The 13,529-nt window shown below is 41.4% G+C and overlaps 1 protein-coding gene across 1 annotated transcript in view; it reads left to right on the top strand.

Moving 5' to 3' along the window:
* The first annotated feature begins 718 nt into the window (after positions 1 to 718).
* The window catches only part of TWSG1 (twisted gastrulation BMP signaling modulator 1), a 38,397-nt gene continuing 25,586 nt past the window's right edge, over positions 719 to 13,529 (top strand). Inside the window, exons 1-3 of the mRNA XM_044293409.1 lie at positions 719 to 863; positions 8,615 to 8,772; positions 11,424 to 11,523. Coding sequence (XP_044149344.1) covers positions 8,650 to 8,772; positions 11,424 to 11,523 — 223 coding nt within the window. The 5' untranslated portion in view covers positions 719 to 863; positions 8,615 to 8,649. The remainder of the gene's footprint in view (positions 864 to 8,614; positions 8,773 to 11,423; positions 11,524 to 13,529) is intronic.

Below are 13,529 nucleotides of genomic sequence, written 5' to 3' on the forward strand. Positions count from 1 at the left end.
TTTTGCGGTGCAGACAGTGTTTTGTGCATCACGGACCCATTCAAGTCAATGGGTCCGCATCCGCAAATGGCATGCACACAGCCATGCCCGTGCATCGTGGACCCCTATTTGCGGTCCGCAGCACGGGCCACGCACACTCGTTTGCCTTAGCCCTAATGCTCCCAATTTGCCGCCCATTTTCCATGCACACATTTTAATCCCACGTTTTGGCAAAAGAAAAAAAAATTGAAAAGTTCATTGTGCAAATTTGTACCATTGAAAGGGACTAAATCCACGTGCAGATGCGTGGCGTGTGCAACTGCGAATCCAAGGATCCGGATCCTCCATGTGAACATGCCCTAATCACAACTGAAAATCAGTTCCACACAAATGAATGGGTTTGTTTCTGCAATCTCTGTTCAGATAAGCAACAAATCTGCCCTGTGTGAATTCACCCTTACGTGTTTTCTCATGATCAGAAAATATAAAATATTCATCGTGTATTCCTCCCGTGTGAATTGATCAAAGAGGTTGTACGTGTTCTAGGACTGGTTAGTAGAAGAAACCACACTAGTCCCTTGTAGTCCAAGCTATGAGGCAGCTCTGAGGGCTGTGAGCAGTGGAGGTATCTAACAGAAGAATACCAGTCATTTGTCTATGGGGATGGAAAATAGGAGGGAGGTGCTCTGGGAACTGACTGCTACTTTTTTTGTGAGCATATTGGGGGCTGGGATAGCCCTGCTCCTCCTTCTCCTTTTCTTCCACACGCCATCAGAGTCTAGGAGGTTACAGAAAGCTGGATAGTTTGAGCCTTGTTGAAAAGGAGAAGTATAGTGAGACAAACCCTAAGGTGAAGACGAGGTCCCATCCCATACAGTTTACTGGTAAGAACCTGGGAGGAGGTGGGTTTAGTTCTCCATGGAACATGAGAAATTATCCTTCCTTTTTTTTCCTTGGGGTGAAATTCAAAACTGTAAGGAAACCAAATGTTCAGACTGGTGACTAATTCACTTTTCACTTTTTGTTGTCAACACAAGAAAGAATACCGGGTAGGCTTTTTTTTATAGAATGTGGTTATAGGTAGAGGAGGCCGGAGAGAGATTTGGATCCAAACTTTACCTATGGCAGATGACTGCAAGGAATGTTATGCTGCAATTACTTACACTGGGCTGTGTTGCTGTTAACCCATTAAACCCCTTCTTTCATTCAGTAGTTCTGCACAGTTTTGTGTCCACATTCGGATGGTTGGAGTGTAGATTATTGTTACTGTGCATTCATTATTAGTGCTATGTTTTTACATCAAACACGTCTTAAGTAGTCAGGAAGGGGTTGCACTTGTATTACACTGGTGTGTGTATATATATATATATATATATATATATATATATATATATATATATATATATATATTGTCACTCTGCTTCACTTTAACTTTCCTAAAACCAATTAAATCAGGAATGCAAGAAAATCTGATGGGATGTGTCTGTTCATTTACATGACCGTTTAGGCTGATTCCAAAGGCAGATTGCAGACCTTTCAGTGGAACCTTTTAATGAATGCGACTCTTCTGGAACAACTTTATTGAGCATCGCTTAGCCCCCTATGGAAACCTAATTCTACATTTTATTTAACAGGTCAAAATCATTACAATGAAAGGGTTAAATGGCATGTATTTTTTTGTGTGTGTTTTTACGCTCCAGTTATTATAGGGTCAGGGGAGGCATGTTTCAATTTACTGACCTTTTTACATGAACTTCTTTCTGGACATTAGTGCATTTACTAACCCTATAATTAATTTTATGTGTTTTTGTTAATTTATGTGTTTTTGTGCATTTTAAAGCTGCATGACCAGGATAGGTCATCATACAACATAATACACTGTCATGTGCGCAAAACCAATAGAAATGTATTTCTTGGCTATGTATGCTAAATAAAGCATCGCCCATGGCAAAAGGCAACCTGTGGAGCTGTGGACTTTAGTATATAGCAGATGAGTAGTCTTGAGCGAACTTGTGTTTCAAGTTCGGCGTACAAGGTTCAGGTTGGGGCTATCTAAGAATTCCGTTATGGATTCCGCTACCACGGACCTTAGTAGCGGAATCCATAACGTAATTCTTAGATAGCCCCAACCTGAACCTTGTACGCCGAACTTGAAACGCCAGTTAGCTCAAGACTACAGATGAGTGGTATATAGGACTTCCCTGCCAAACACTCTCATCATATGAAATGCATGGATAGTATAATGGGGCCTGATCCACGTTATAGCATGGTAGTGTACGCTACATGATAGAGAAACTATAGTATCATCACTCAATTACTGGTCATCAGTATAAAGCGCGTTAGGGTTGGTGTCGCGTACAGCTTTTTGTGGCCTTTTTGGATCCATTATTTTGAGCCAAAGCTAGAAGTAGGTTGGAACGGAATAAGAAATATAAAGTACAGACTTTATACTTCTCTTTCCTGCTGAATCAACTTCTGGCTTTGGCTCAAAAAATTGTCCTTAGGCCCCTTTCACATGAGTGAGTTTTCCGCACGGGTGCAATGCGTGAAGTGAACCTGCACTGAATCCTGACCCATTTATTTCAGTTGGTCTATGCACAGCTTTTTTTTTTTTTTTTTTTCACGCATCAGTTTTGCGTTGTGTGAGAATCGCAGCATTGTTCTATATTCTGCATTTTTCGCGCAGCCCTGGTCCCATAGAAGTGAATGGGGTTTCAGTGAAAAACGCATTGCATTCAGATGTAATCCGGAAGCAGTCCGGGTGTAATGCGTTTTTCACTGATGGTTGCTCGGAAATGTTGTTTGTAAATATTCAGGGTTTTTTTCACGCTCGTGAAAAAATGCATCAAAACTGACTGCACCCACGCAGAAAAACCTGAAACGTCGAATGCAATTGCAGACAAAACTGATCCTGCTTTCAAAATGGTGCGAGTTTCCTGAACGCATCCTGACACAATCCGTATGAAAGAGGCCTTAGGCTCCCTATACAAAATAATTTGCTTATGGCGTTTTTGTTTTTAAATGTCAAAATAAGCAATTATGGGTTTGTTTGTTTTTATCCATTTGCAGCGTAATTTGGATAAAGTGTTTCTTACTGCTAGTATTTTATTCATGGCGTGTGGCCATATATTTGTGGTGAGGATAATCATATTAGGGCTGATTCACATGACTGTGCTCGGCCCATTAAAGAGGACCTTTCATGGGTCCAGACTTTATAAACTAAGTATCATAGGTAGTAGGTATGTAGGGCATACAGCGTGGATCTAATTTTCACATTGGTGCAATGGGGAGGAGACGCAGTCTTTCTCCGCGGGCGTCTTCTTCTCTCTGGCTGTAGCGCTGTCCAATCACAGCGGAGAGCGTCACAGCCAGGGAGAAGGTGATTTATTTATTTCTTTTTTCCCTTCTCCCTGGCTGTGCCGTTTTCCGCTGCGATTGGACAGCACTACAGCCAGAGAGAAGGAGACGCCCACAGAGAGACTCAGTCTCCTCCTCATTGCACCAATGTGAAAATTAGCATAGAGGGCGGGAGAATTTAACGGGGGCCACAGCGGGCAAATGGAGCGGCGCCCAGAAAAAATAGTAAGCGCTATTAGATCCACACTGTATGCTCTACATAAACTGATACTTAGTTTATAAAGACTGGACCCATAAAAGGTCCTCTTTAAACACAGGCCATGCAATGGTAGCATCTCCCAGACCAACCGTGGCTTCCCTGACCCCAACTGACTGCAGCAGCATAGTGATTTATGATACAGTCAGTTCATATCTGATTGCGGGTCTATTGTTCTGTACTCGCATCATTCCCGGGCCGAGCACAGTCATGTGACCAAGCCCTAAATTGGAGACATTATGTTCTGACATGGACAACCAAAACTTTTGCAAAGAATCAGTCACTGAGTGACAAGTTCTGGAAACCATTCTCATGCCTGATGAAGAGACCTATGTAGTCTCCAAAGCTTGACATTTGTCTTCAGTTAGACATTAAAAGGTAACCACAACTGAGGACTCTTAGCTTTTTTGTCTTCTACCAGTATCAGAGACTGCTTATTCTTATATCCTGCCCCCAACAGTTTTTGCGTACTTGAAATTACAGCTAAATATTTTATGCATAATAACTGAGTACTCTGTAAAATGTATTTAAAGGGACACTAAACCTAAAGAACAAAAAACCTATAACATTTTTTTGCTTTTAAAAGATGCTACTAATAATTCACACATTATTACACAGGGAGATGTCCTGCCGATAATCGGACATCTTTCATTTTGATGATAGAAACCCATCAGCCGACAAAGTGTTAGCTGGTTTAGTGGCTGATCGGCAGCTCGATTATACGGCCAATTATCAGGAAAGAGCATTCCTATGAACACTTGTTCCCGATAAAAAAAAAAAAAAATTGTGGGGGGTGGGAGATTTGTGAATTTCTTTATTACACTAGCAGAAGGCAGAGTTTAGAAAAGATACTTCTCTGAAATAGAGGTTTTAAACTTGCCAAGATAATTAGGTTTCCATCAGTCAGCAAATGAAATGTTTTCTGGTTATCTTATCTTGGTATGGGGTAAACCCGTACTAATGAAAAGATTTAACATTCCGCTTGTGCCAACTCTGTAACCAACAGCGGGAATAGAATCTGAACTTATTATCCGATAATGAAACTTAAGTCAGAGATAACTCTGCTTCTTGTACTGCGGCCTAGTAGATCTCGGTGTTTAGCTCAGTAGGCTAGAAGGACGAGGATGCTTATCAACAGTCCATCTGAAATACATCACTAGGATTAATGGTCATCTGTTTCTATATGGTCCTTAATCTCCGCTAAAGACACAATCTGGTATTTAACAAGTCACATGAGAGAAAAACTAAATATAAACTGTTCTATAAAATGCACAAAATGTGAGGAGCACACTGTACTGGTAGTGTATTTGTGAGGTTCCTAGTCTATCTAAAACATCCTAATGTATACACATGGAAAGAGGGTCAATCACTAGACATTCAGGGTTCTCCACCATGATGTCGGAGCATCATCAAGAATCATTAATAGTTCCAGCACTTAAATCCTCAGAGTATTTATAAATTAGCTGTCTGATTCAGGGCTCATTCACACGGCCATAGTTCGATAATTTCGGTCTGCATCTGATCCACGTTTTTTGCAGATCAGATGCAAACCCATTGATCTCATCTGGGCCACAAAAGCTGTAGACAGCATACCCACGTTCAGTCCTCATCCGTAAGTCCTTTTCGTGGCCCTGAAAAGGATTAGATCGTGTCCTATTTTGGGCCGTTTTGCTGACAAGAATAGGACTTTTTTCTAGAAGGGGGGAAAAAGGAGGCATTCTTACAGCTGGAATCTTTATTTTGCGGATCAGCGATTTGCAGACCACAAAACACTTACGGCCGTGTGCATGAGGCATTACACGTTTCAGGCCAAGCGGTCATAGAACAGTAAGAAAACCAAACATACTGTCAAAATTTTTATTTTATTTTACTTTGCCACTTTACCCGTAGAGGACCAGCGCCGTGTACGGCGACATGTACGGCGGGCTGATTGGACAGGTGCAGGAGCTGTGCCCGCCCGATCAGTGGCACTGACCCGTCAGTCACTGACAGCCGGGCCCCTGCTGCATACGCCAGCATCAGTGAAAACACAGATGCCGGCATATTAACCCAGCTTTGACTGCGGCATGCAGGGGGTACGGGTTCCCCACCGCTTTCCCATCGGGTCCCCGCATTGCAGAGAAGGCAGCCCGATGCCTTCCATAAGAATCGGGGCTTCCCTTCTACAGAAGCCTGTGAGATCCAGCCCCTTAGGCTGGGTCTCACAAGCAGGCTGTCAGCACAAAAGCTGACATGCAATGCATTACAATACAGGATGTATTGTAATACATTGCAGAGGGGATCAGACTGCAGAAGTTGAAGTCCCAGAGTGGGACAAAAAAAAAGTTAAAAAAAAACCCCTTTCCCAAAATAAAACACATAAAATTGTGAAAAGAAAATGAATAACAGACATAGTGGGTATTGTCAAGTCCGTAAAGACCAGCTCTATAAAAATATCCACTCCTCACCTGAACGCCGTAGAAAAAATAAAATAAAAACTGTGCTAAAACAATTATTTTTTTTTGTCACCTTACATCACAAAAAGTGTAATACCAAGCGATTAAAAAGGCATATGCCCCCCAAAATAGTACCAATCAAACCGTCACCTCATCCCGCAAAAATAGGCCAAAAAAACAATAAACAATCGGACAAAAAATAAAAAAAACTATGGCTCTCAGAATATGAAGACACTAAAACATGATTTTAATTATTTTTTGTTTCAAAAATGCTTTTATTGTTTAAAACTTAAATAAATAAAAAGTATACATATTGAGTATCGCTGTGTCCGTAAAAACCTGCTGTATAAAAATATCACATGAACAGTTTTTATTTTTTTATTTCTTTTATGGTGTTCACCTGAGAGTCACCTTACACTACAAAAATACCAAGCGATTAAAAAGTCATATGCACCCTAAAATAATACCAATCAAACCGTTATCTCATCCCGATAAAATGAGCCCCTACATAAGACAGTTGCCCCCCCCAAAAAAAATATGGCTTTCAGAATATGGACACGCTAAAAAAGAATTTTTTAGAGCAACCAAAAATCATATGTACCCTAAAATGGTACCAACAAAATTGCCACCTTATCCCGTAGTCAACAAGATTGGTTCACTTTTTTGTGAGTTTCTACTCTAGGGGTGCATCAGGGGGTTTTTAAATGTGACATGGCAACTTAAAATTATCCCAGTGAAAGCTGCCCTTCAAAAACCATATGGCGCTCCTTTTCTTCTGTGCCCATACAGAAGTTTACAATCACAAATGGGGTGTTTCTGTAAACTACAGAATCGGGTTAATAAATATAGAGTTTTGTTTGGCAGTTAACCCTTGCTTTGTTACCAGAAAAAAATTGATTAAAACCGAAAATCTGCTAAAAAATAAATTTCATCTACATTTTCCTTTAATACTTGTGGAACACCAAGGGTTAAGTTTGTAAAATCTTGAGGGGTGTAGTTTCTAAATTGTGGCGCAAAGGTTATATGCGTCACAATCTGTCACATTCCCCTTTGGGCAGGGAAGGGGACAGCCCGGCAGGCCTGACATTCATATTTTCTACATCTGTTTTAGGTGTAGAAAATGGTCCAAATTTAAGCCAGCAAGGAAGCTGTCTTACATTTAGATTGGCGCTGGATATGCTGAATTTATGTAGAAGCCGGCGCCTCTACATAATTTGACAGATCCACCGTCGGCTATAGGAATTATTAAGACCAGTGTCTAAAACGCTGGTCTTAATGACCCCCAAGTTTGTCTACACTTCGTTCAGACGGACTTTTTAATGGTATTTAAAGGGGTTCTCCGGGATTTAAGAAAATAGAAATACTTAAATATTACTTTATACTAAATACCTCGTTTTGTCTGGGGAGAAATCGGGGGGGGGGGGGGGGGAATAAAATGGCCACTGTCCCATTAGTTCACACAAAACCTGTCCTGATAACACATGAGGACAAGTTACTTTACAACACTGAGGTAAAGAGCTGCCTCATCCTCCTCCTCTCTACTTGTCAGAGATTATGATACTGAATACAGATGATAAGAACTTTAGCTGAATGTCTGGGGAATTTAGTTCATGAGGAGACATGAAGTACAGAGAGGATGGACAAGACAGACTGTGGTAATGTGTTGCTGTGGTAATGGAGACTGTAAACAAGTGCTGCTGCTCATTAGCCACACCTCATCCTCCTCTTATGTCTGCTCATCATCTCCATTCCCAGAGAGATTCACCTGTATTCAGGATCATGATTACTGACTGGCAGAGCAGAGAGGAGGATGAGGCAGCTCTTTAGCTCAGTGTTGTGAAGTAACTTGTCCTTCTGTTTGATTAGGACAGATTTTGTGTGTGCTGATTGGGTGGCGGCCATTTTATTTCTCATAATGATTGCTCCCTAGACAAAACAAGCCATTCTAAGTAAAGAAAAGTATTTTGTGAATATATTTATTATAAAATAATACTTAAGTATTTTCTTTTTCTTTTTTTTTATTATTCCTGGACAACCCCTTTAACTAAAAAGTCCATGTTTTTACAGTATCTGAGTGCTGGATTGTCTTAGAAAATGTGGTAGGCTGTTACACTGAGGTGGAGTGTACCCTGGAACGCACTGGAATCTTGACACTTGGCTCTTCCAATGTGTTTGCTGCATGTGTGAACATACCCTACAGTTTGACAAGAACTTTATGGAAGAACCTTTAGCAAACTGGAATTTTTATTATTTATGCAAGAGTTTGTACACCTTTCTCCTGGACTCTGTATTCTTACATTTATAAATGTGGAAACTAAATCCAAATTCATGAAAATGTTCCTCACATACTTTTCTCCATTTTACACTAATGGTTATATATTGCATTTTGTGTCAGGAAAATATGATTGCAAACCACTGCAATACAAGACCTGCATATGACAAGAATCAACTTACCACTGAATGTATAGCTGAAAATGTCATGTAGACTGACCAGCCCATTTTTTTTTTTTGTATTCCTGACAATATATTTTGGGTCATAGTTTGACCAGCAGGATATATATAACCTCTCTGTTCTGTATATTTTCAGCTTTCTTTGGAAATTTTCTGTGTCCTGTATAAAGAATGAAGCCGTCTGTCCTTACCATTCCAGCAATAGCCGCTGTTTTGTGTCTTGCGTGGATTATACCCATTCAGTGCTGCAATAAAGCTCTCTGCGCGAGTGACGTCAGCAAATGCTTAATACAGGTACCTTCAGTATATTATCTATAGTAAAGGGTAAACATTCCCTCAGCCCACCAGAGGGAATTATGCAGAGGGTCCACCCATAATGTACACATCTACATGTTAACTGCATTCACAGGACATGGAATTATTAAGGTCTAATTATATTATCTCCAAATCAACACATGAAATATAGACCCTAGTAGCAAGTGTTCGGCTCCAGTAGTTTGCCACAAATAAGGATAATCTTCTGCTGGAGCTTTGAGGACATTATTTTGGCGGATCATCTGGTTCTCTGGTGGACCACTTGGCTATCTTTTTTTTTTTTTTTTTTTTTTTTTTATCAAATCCAATCCATATTTTCCAGTATAGAACCTTCAAGGGTACTTGGAAGGAGGTGTATGCTGCCTGAAAATGGACTCTCTCATTACAAACAGCATTGTTGTTGAAATATTGCAGAATAGGCAGAAGTCATCTCGACACCTCTACTCTGGATTCTCCCTGCCTAGCTTGGCTAGATGTGACATGTCATTCCCTATACAGAAATTGAGAGACCTGGTAATTGGGCCAAGTCAGGCATAGAGAAGACAATGGGGAGCTGCCATGATTACTCTTCTCATCTTCCCCCATCTGGGAACCTACCTGTCTTCTCTCCACACCTGGCTCTGCTAGATTGACGGGTATCTCACTATACAGAAATAGAGAGTGACCTGGCTAATTTTGCCATCGAGTATCAGATAGGTGTCTGAATGCATTTTATACATGTCATAGTTCTCGTAGCACAATGTGGTCAGCATCCCCATAGTGTGAAAGGAATTCCCACCATAGATATGTTCTCACATGGCTTATCGATAAAGTAGGATTTGAGCTGCTGTGATGCAGTCCCATCATGAGCGTGTGGTTGCATTGTCACCTATTCCTTTGAATAATACTTTTTTGTGAGAAGGATTTTCTGACATATGTTCATCATAGGGTGTAGTACTGCTTCGACTCCCAACTATCAACTGTAATCTGTATGGAAACCTGTCAACCATTCCCATGCATTGTCACCACAGTGAAAAATAAAGCTATGAATGGGCTGTCCACATAGTGCCTTTTATATGACGTGTTCTCCAAAATGAGAAGACTTCTTCTCGGGCTAATAAATGAGGGAAACCCCTTAATCTTTTAAGTCTGAATTCCCCAAAAGGGTATCTAAACATGCATTATCTAAACTAGAAAACCCCTTTATGCAATATTGTGTACTTTGTTAAACCGTCTGAAGGGGACTGGGGGGTTTCCTAACCATTTGTATAATGAAGTCACAACATAGATTTATACCACAACATTGATCCATAGCTTTATACTAGGAAAAGGTGTAGAGATGGAAGGAGTAACTATGACATAAATCACAGACTAAATAGTAGCCATAGGCAAGTTTTTCCGCTGCAGAAAAAGTGAGGAGCATGCCGCCATTATTACAGCTGTCTGGACTCTAAAGCTGTACAGACACCCTGGTGCCTACACAAGGCCTAGGAATGGAAAGACGCCCAGTCTTCTCGTCACTATGCCTTAAGAGCAGACTCCACTACCACTTCTAAAAGCGATCGGCGCTGCATTGTAATTTTGCAGTTGTAGATAACATTTTCTTCTAAACTAGATTGTGAGCTGTTGTGACTTGTTTCATTTCGCTGCTCTCGTACTTGGCTTTCCTGATGAGCTCATTCTGTTCTCTCACAATATTCGTTATCTAACCAAGAAAACCAAGTACTGGTGATCAGCATATCCCCGCCGATCCACCTTTTGGAGCCCCCACAATATTACTGGAGAAGCTTTGTCCATACATTTCCCCGCTACTGATGATGTATACAGATGAGACAACTGTCGGCAGAAAGCTCTGGACCCCCCATACACCTGCACGCTCTGCTTGCCCGAACAAGCACGTGTTGTAAATGGGGCGAAAGCGGGTTAGTGGGCAGCTTATCTCCCTAACAAAAAAATGATCAGGCATGTTGAACTCTAACATGCCTGTCTCTTCTCTTTCCTGATATTGGCTGAATATTTTCACCCGATCCTTTTATTCTCCAGGGAGAGAAGCCTCCACCAGAACTGTCTGGGAGAGAAGCCTCCACCAGAACTGTCTCTCTCTCTCTCCATAGCATACACAGTATATGTGCATGGGGAAGCCGGGAGGGAGACGGGAGAGACAGCTGGCTTGTTCGGCTGTCACCTATTGAATGTATATAGCCAGCTAAAGAATCGTTGTGCACTGAAAAGATTGCATTCAGCCATTTGTACCATTGTGCTCCATGCTTACAAAGGTAATGAGGCATCTTATACAAGATATATCTTGGAACTTTACTTGGAGTGTTCTTGGAATACCATTAGAAGGTTGTGGTGTAAACAGGAGCTTAATGACTTCCTTTTGTGTGACCCCCTCCAGACATTTGTTCTACTCCAGACCAGAAGTCTCCGCATTATAACGTTTTTCCTGCTGGGAGCAATCATGAGCACTGTGACAATGTCAATGACTGTTGTCTGTCTTGATTTTATCACACTTTCAAATACAGCTACTGCTTTTTACGTGGAAATGTGCACAAACCAGACACTGAAATTCCGGATGTCAATAGTTTTAGTTGTTGTTTTTTTTTTAATTTTTTATTTTGAGCTAATGTTTTTTTTACATTTTTTACCAGGAGCTCTGCCAGTGTCGTCCTACAGACGGGAACTGTTCATGTTGTAAGGAATGTATGCTGTGTCTGGGTACGCTCTGGGATGAGTGCTGCGACTGTGTTGGTAAGTCCCATCTTGCAATTTTATATCCTGTAGTTAAAGGGGTTTTCTGAGACTGACAAACTGATGACCTATCCTGAGGATAGGTTGTCAGTATCTGATCGGTGGTGATCTGACACCCGGGACCCCCGTCGATCAGCTGTTTGAGAAGTCAGCCTTCTCTTTGCTTTTGCTAGGCCAGTGATGACACATTCATCGGTCAAGTGTCCTAGGCGCAGCTCAGCCCCATTTAAGTGAGTGCAATACCAAGCACAACCTCTATACCATGTACGGCGCTGTGCTTGCTAAGCACGGAGTAGGGCACTCACAGGAGGCTCCGGTACTTTCTCAAACAGCTGATCGGCAGAGGTCCTTGGTGTCTGACTCCCACCAAACAGATACTGATGACCAATCCTGAGAATAGGTCATCAGTAATAAAATCCCGAAAAACCCTTTTAATATCTGGGCTGGGCAGCTGAAACACTGTCCTGACTATTGGCCACAAGGCTTCTGTTGCTAAATAGAAGTTTCATATGGTCAGGATTTGCGTAATGTTTTAGCCACTTTTGGCACACTGCATAAAAAAATTGCTGTAATATCGCTCTGAAATAGCTGTTTGTAGGAATGTATTAAGTAGCGTGAAGCAGTAGCTAACGGTTCTTTTCTTCTATCGTTACATGCCGAGATTTTAAAAAGTAGCACATAGTTTTTCCTCCATAGGATATTATGAAATTGCATAAAATGTCTTAGGCTACTTTCACACTAGCATTAATATTTTCCGGTATTGAGATCCGTCATAGTGTCTCAATACCGGAAAAAAACGCTTCCGTTTTGTCCCTATTCATTGTCAATGGGGATAAAACGTAACTGAACAGAACGGAATTCTCCAAAATGCATTCGGTTCTCATACCGGAGGGCAAACCGCAGTATGCTGCTGTTTGCTTTCCATTCTGGGATGCGGAGCAAGGCTGATCCGTCATGACCCCCAATGCAAGTCAATCACCCACAATGCAATTCTCTGACACAATAAAAAAAGGATCCGTCCCCCATTGACTTTCAGTGGAGTTCATGACGGATCCATCTTGGCTATGTTAAAGATAATACAACCGGATCCGTTCATAACGGATGCAGATGGTTGTATTATCAGTAACGGAAGCGTTTTTGCTGAACCCTGCCGGATCCAGCAGAAACGCTATAGTGAAAGTAGCCTTACTCATGATGTTCTGAACCCATCAACTCTGGTTAGACTGGCCATCCATCTAATGTGTATGTGGGCCTCCTGATTGTCCCCTGATGGCTGATGCTGGCGGAGATAAGGATTGGGCAGTTGGATTTCAACATGCCTTTTCTTCTCAGAGAGATAAGTCACAGCCAGAAATGCCTAGCAGCAGCTTTTTCCCCCTTCTCTCCATTTAGCAGAGCCAATTCCATGTTCGGCTGAGCCAAGTGTGCATGTCTATGGGAAGGTCAGAGAAAACTGTTGGCCGAATAAGTATTTTGGCGACAGCTATCTAGTATGTATGGCCAACTTTACTACAAAAGTCTTGACGTAGCCTAAAGTTAAGGCCAGATGGGGCTCATTGTGGTCCTACCATTACAGTATATGCAAAATGGGCCTAAGGCCTCATGCACACGACTGTGTGGCTTTGTCAGTATTTTGCGGTTCGCAAAAAACGGATCCGCAAAAAATACGGATGACGTGCGTCTGCATTCCATTTTTTGCAGAAGGGAATAGCTGGCCCCTGATAGAGCAGTACTATCCTTGTCCGTTATGCGGACAATAATAGGACATGTTCTATCTTTGAACGGAAATACAGAAATGGAAGGCATACAGAGTACCTTGCGTTTTTTTTTGCGGATCCATTGAAATGAATTGTTCCCTATATGAAACGCAAAAAACAGAACGTAAACGGGGAGAAAAAAAGTTTGTGTGCATGAGGCCTAACACTTGAGCAATATTAACCATTTACTCATAATACTGTAAAAATATCAACTGCCACTGTAAAGGGGCATTCCCATCTGGACATTTA

The sequence above is a fragment of the Bufo gargarizans genome, chromosome 5 (genome assembly GCF_014858855.1).
Source record: "Bufo gargarizans isolate SCDJY-AF-19 chromosome 5, ASM1485885v1, whole genome shotgun sequence".
Lineage (NCBI taxonomy): Eukaryota > Metazoa > Chordata > Amphibia > Anura > Bufonidae > Bufo > Bufo gargarizans.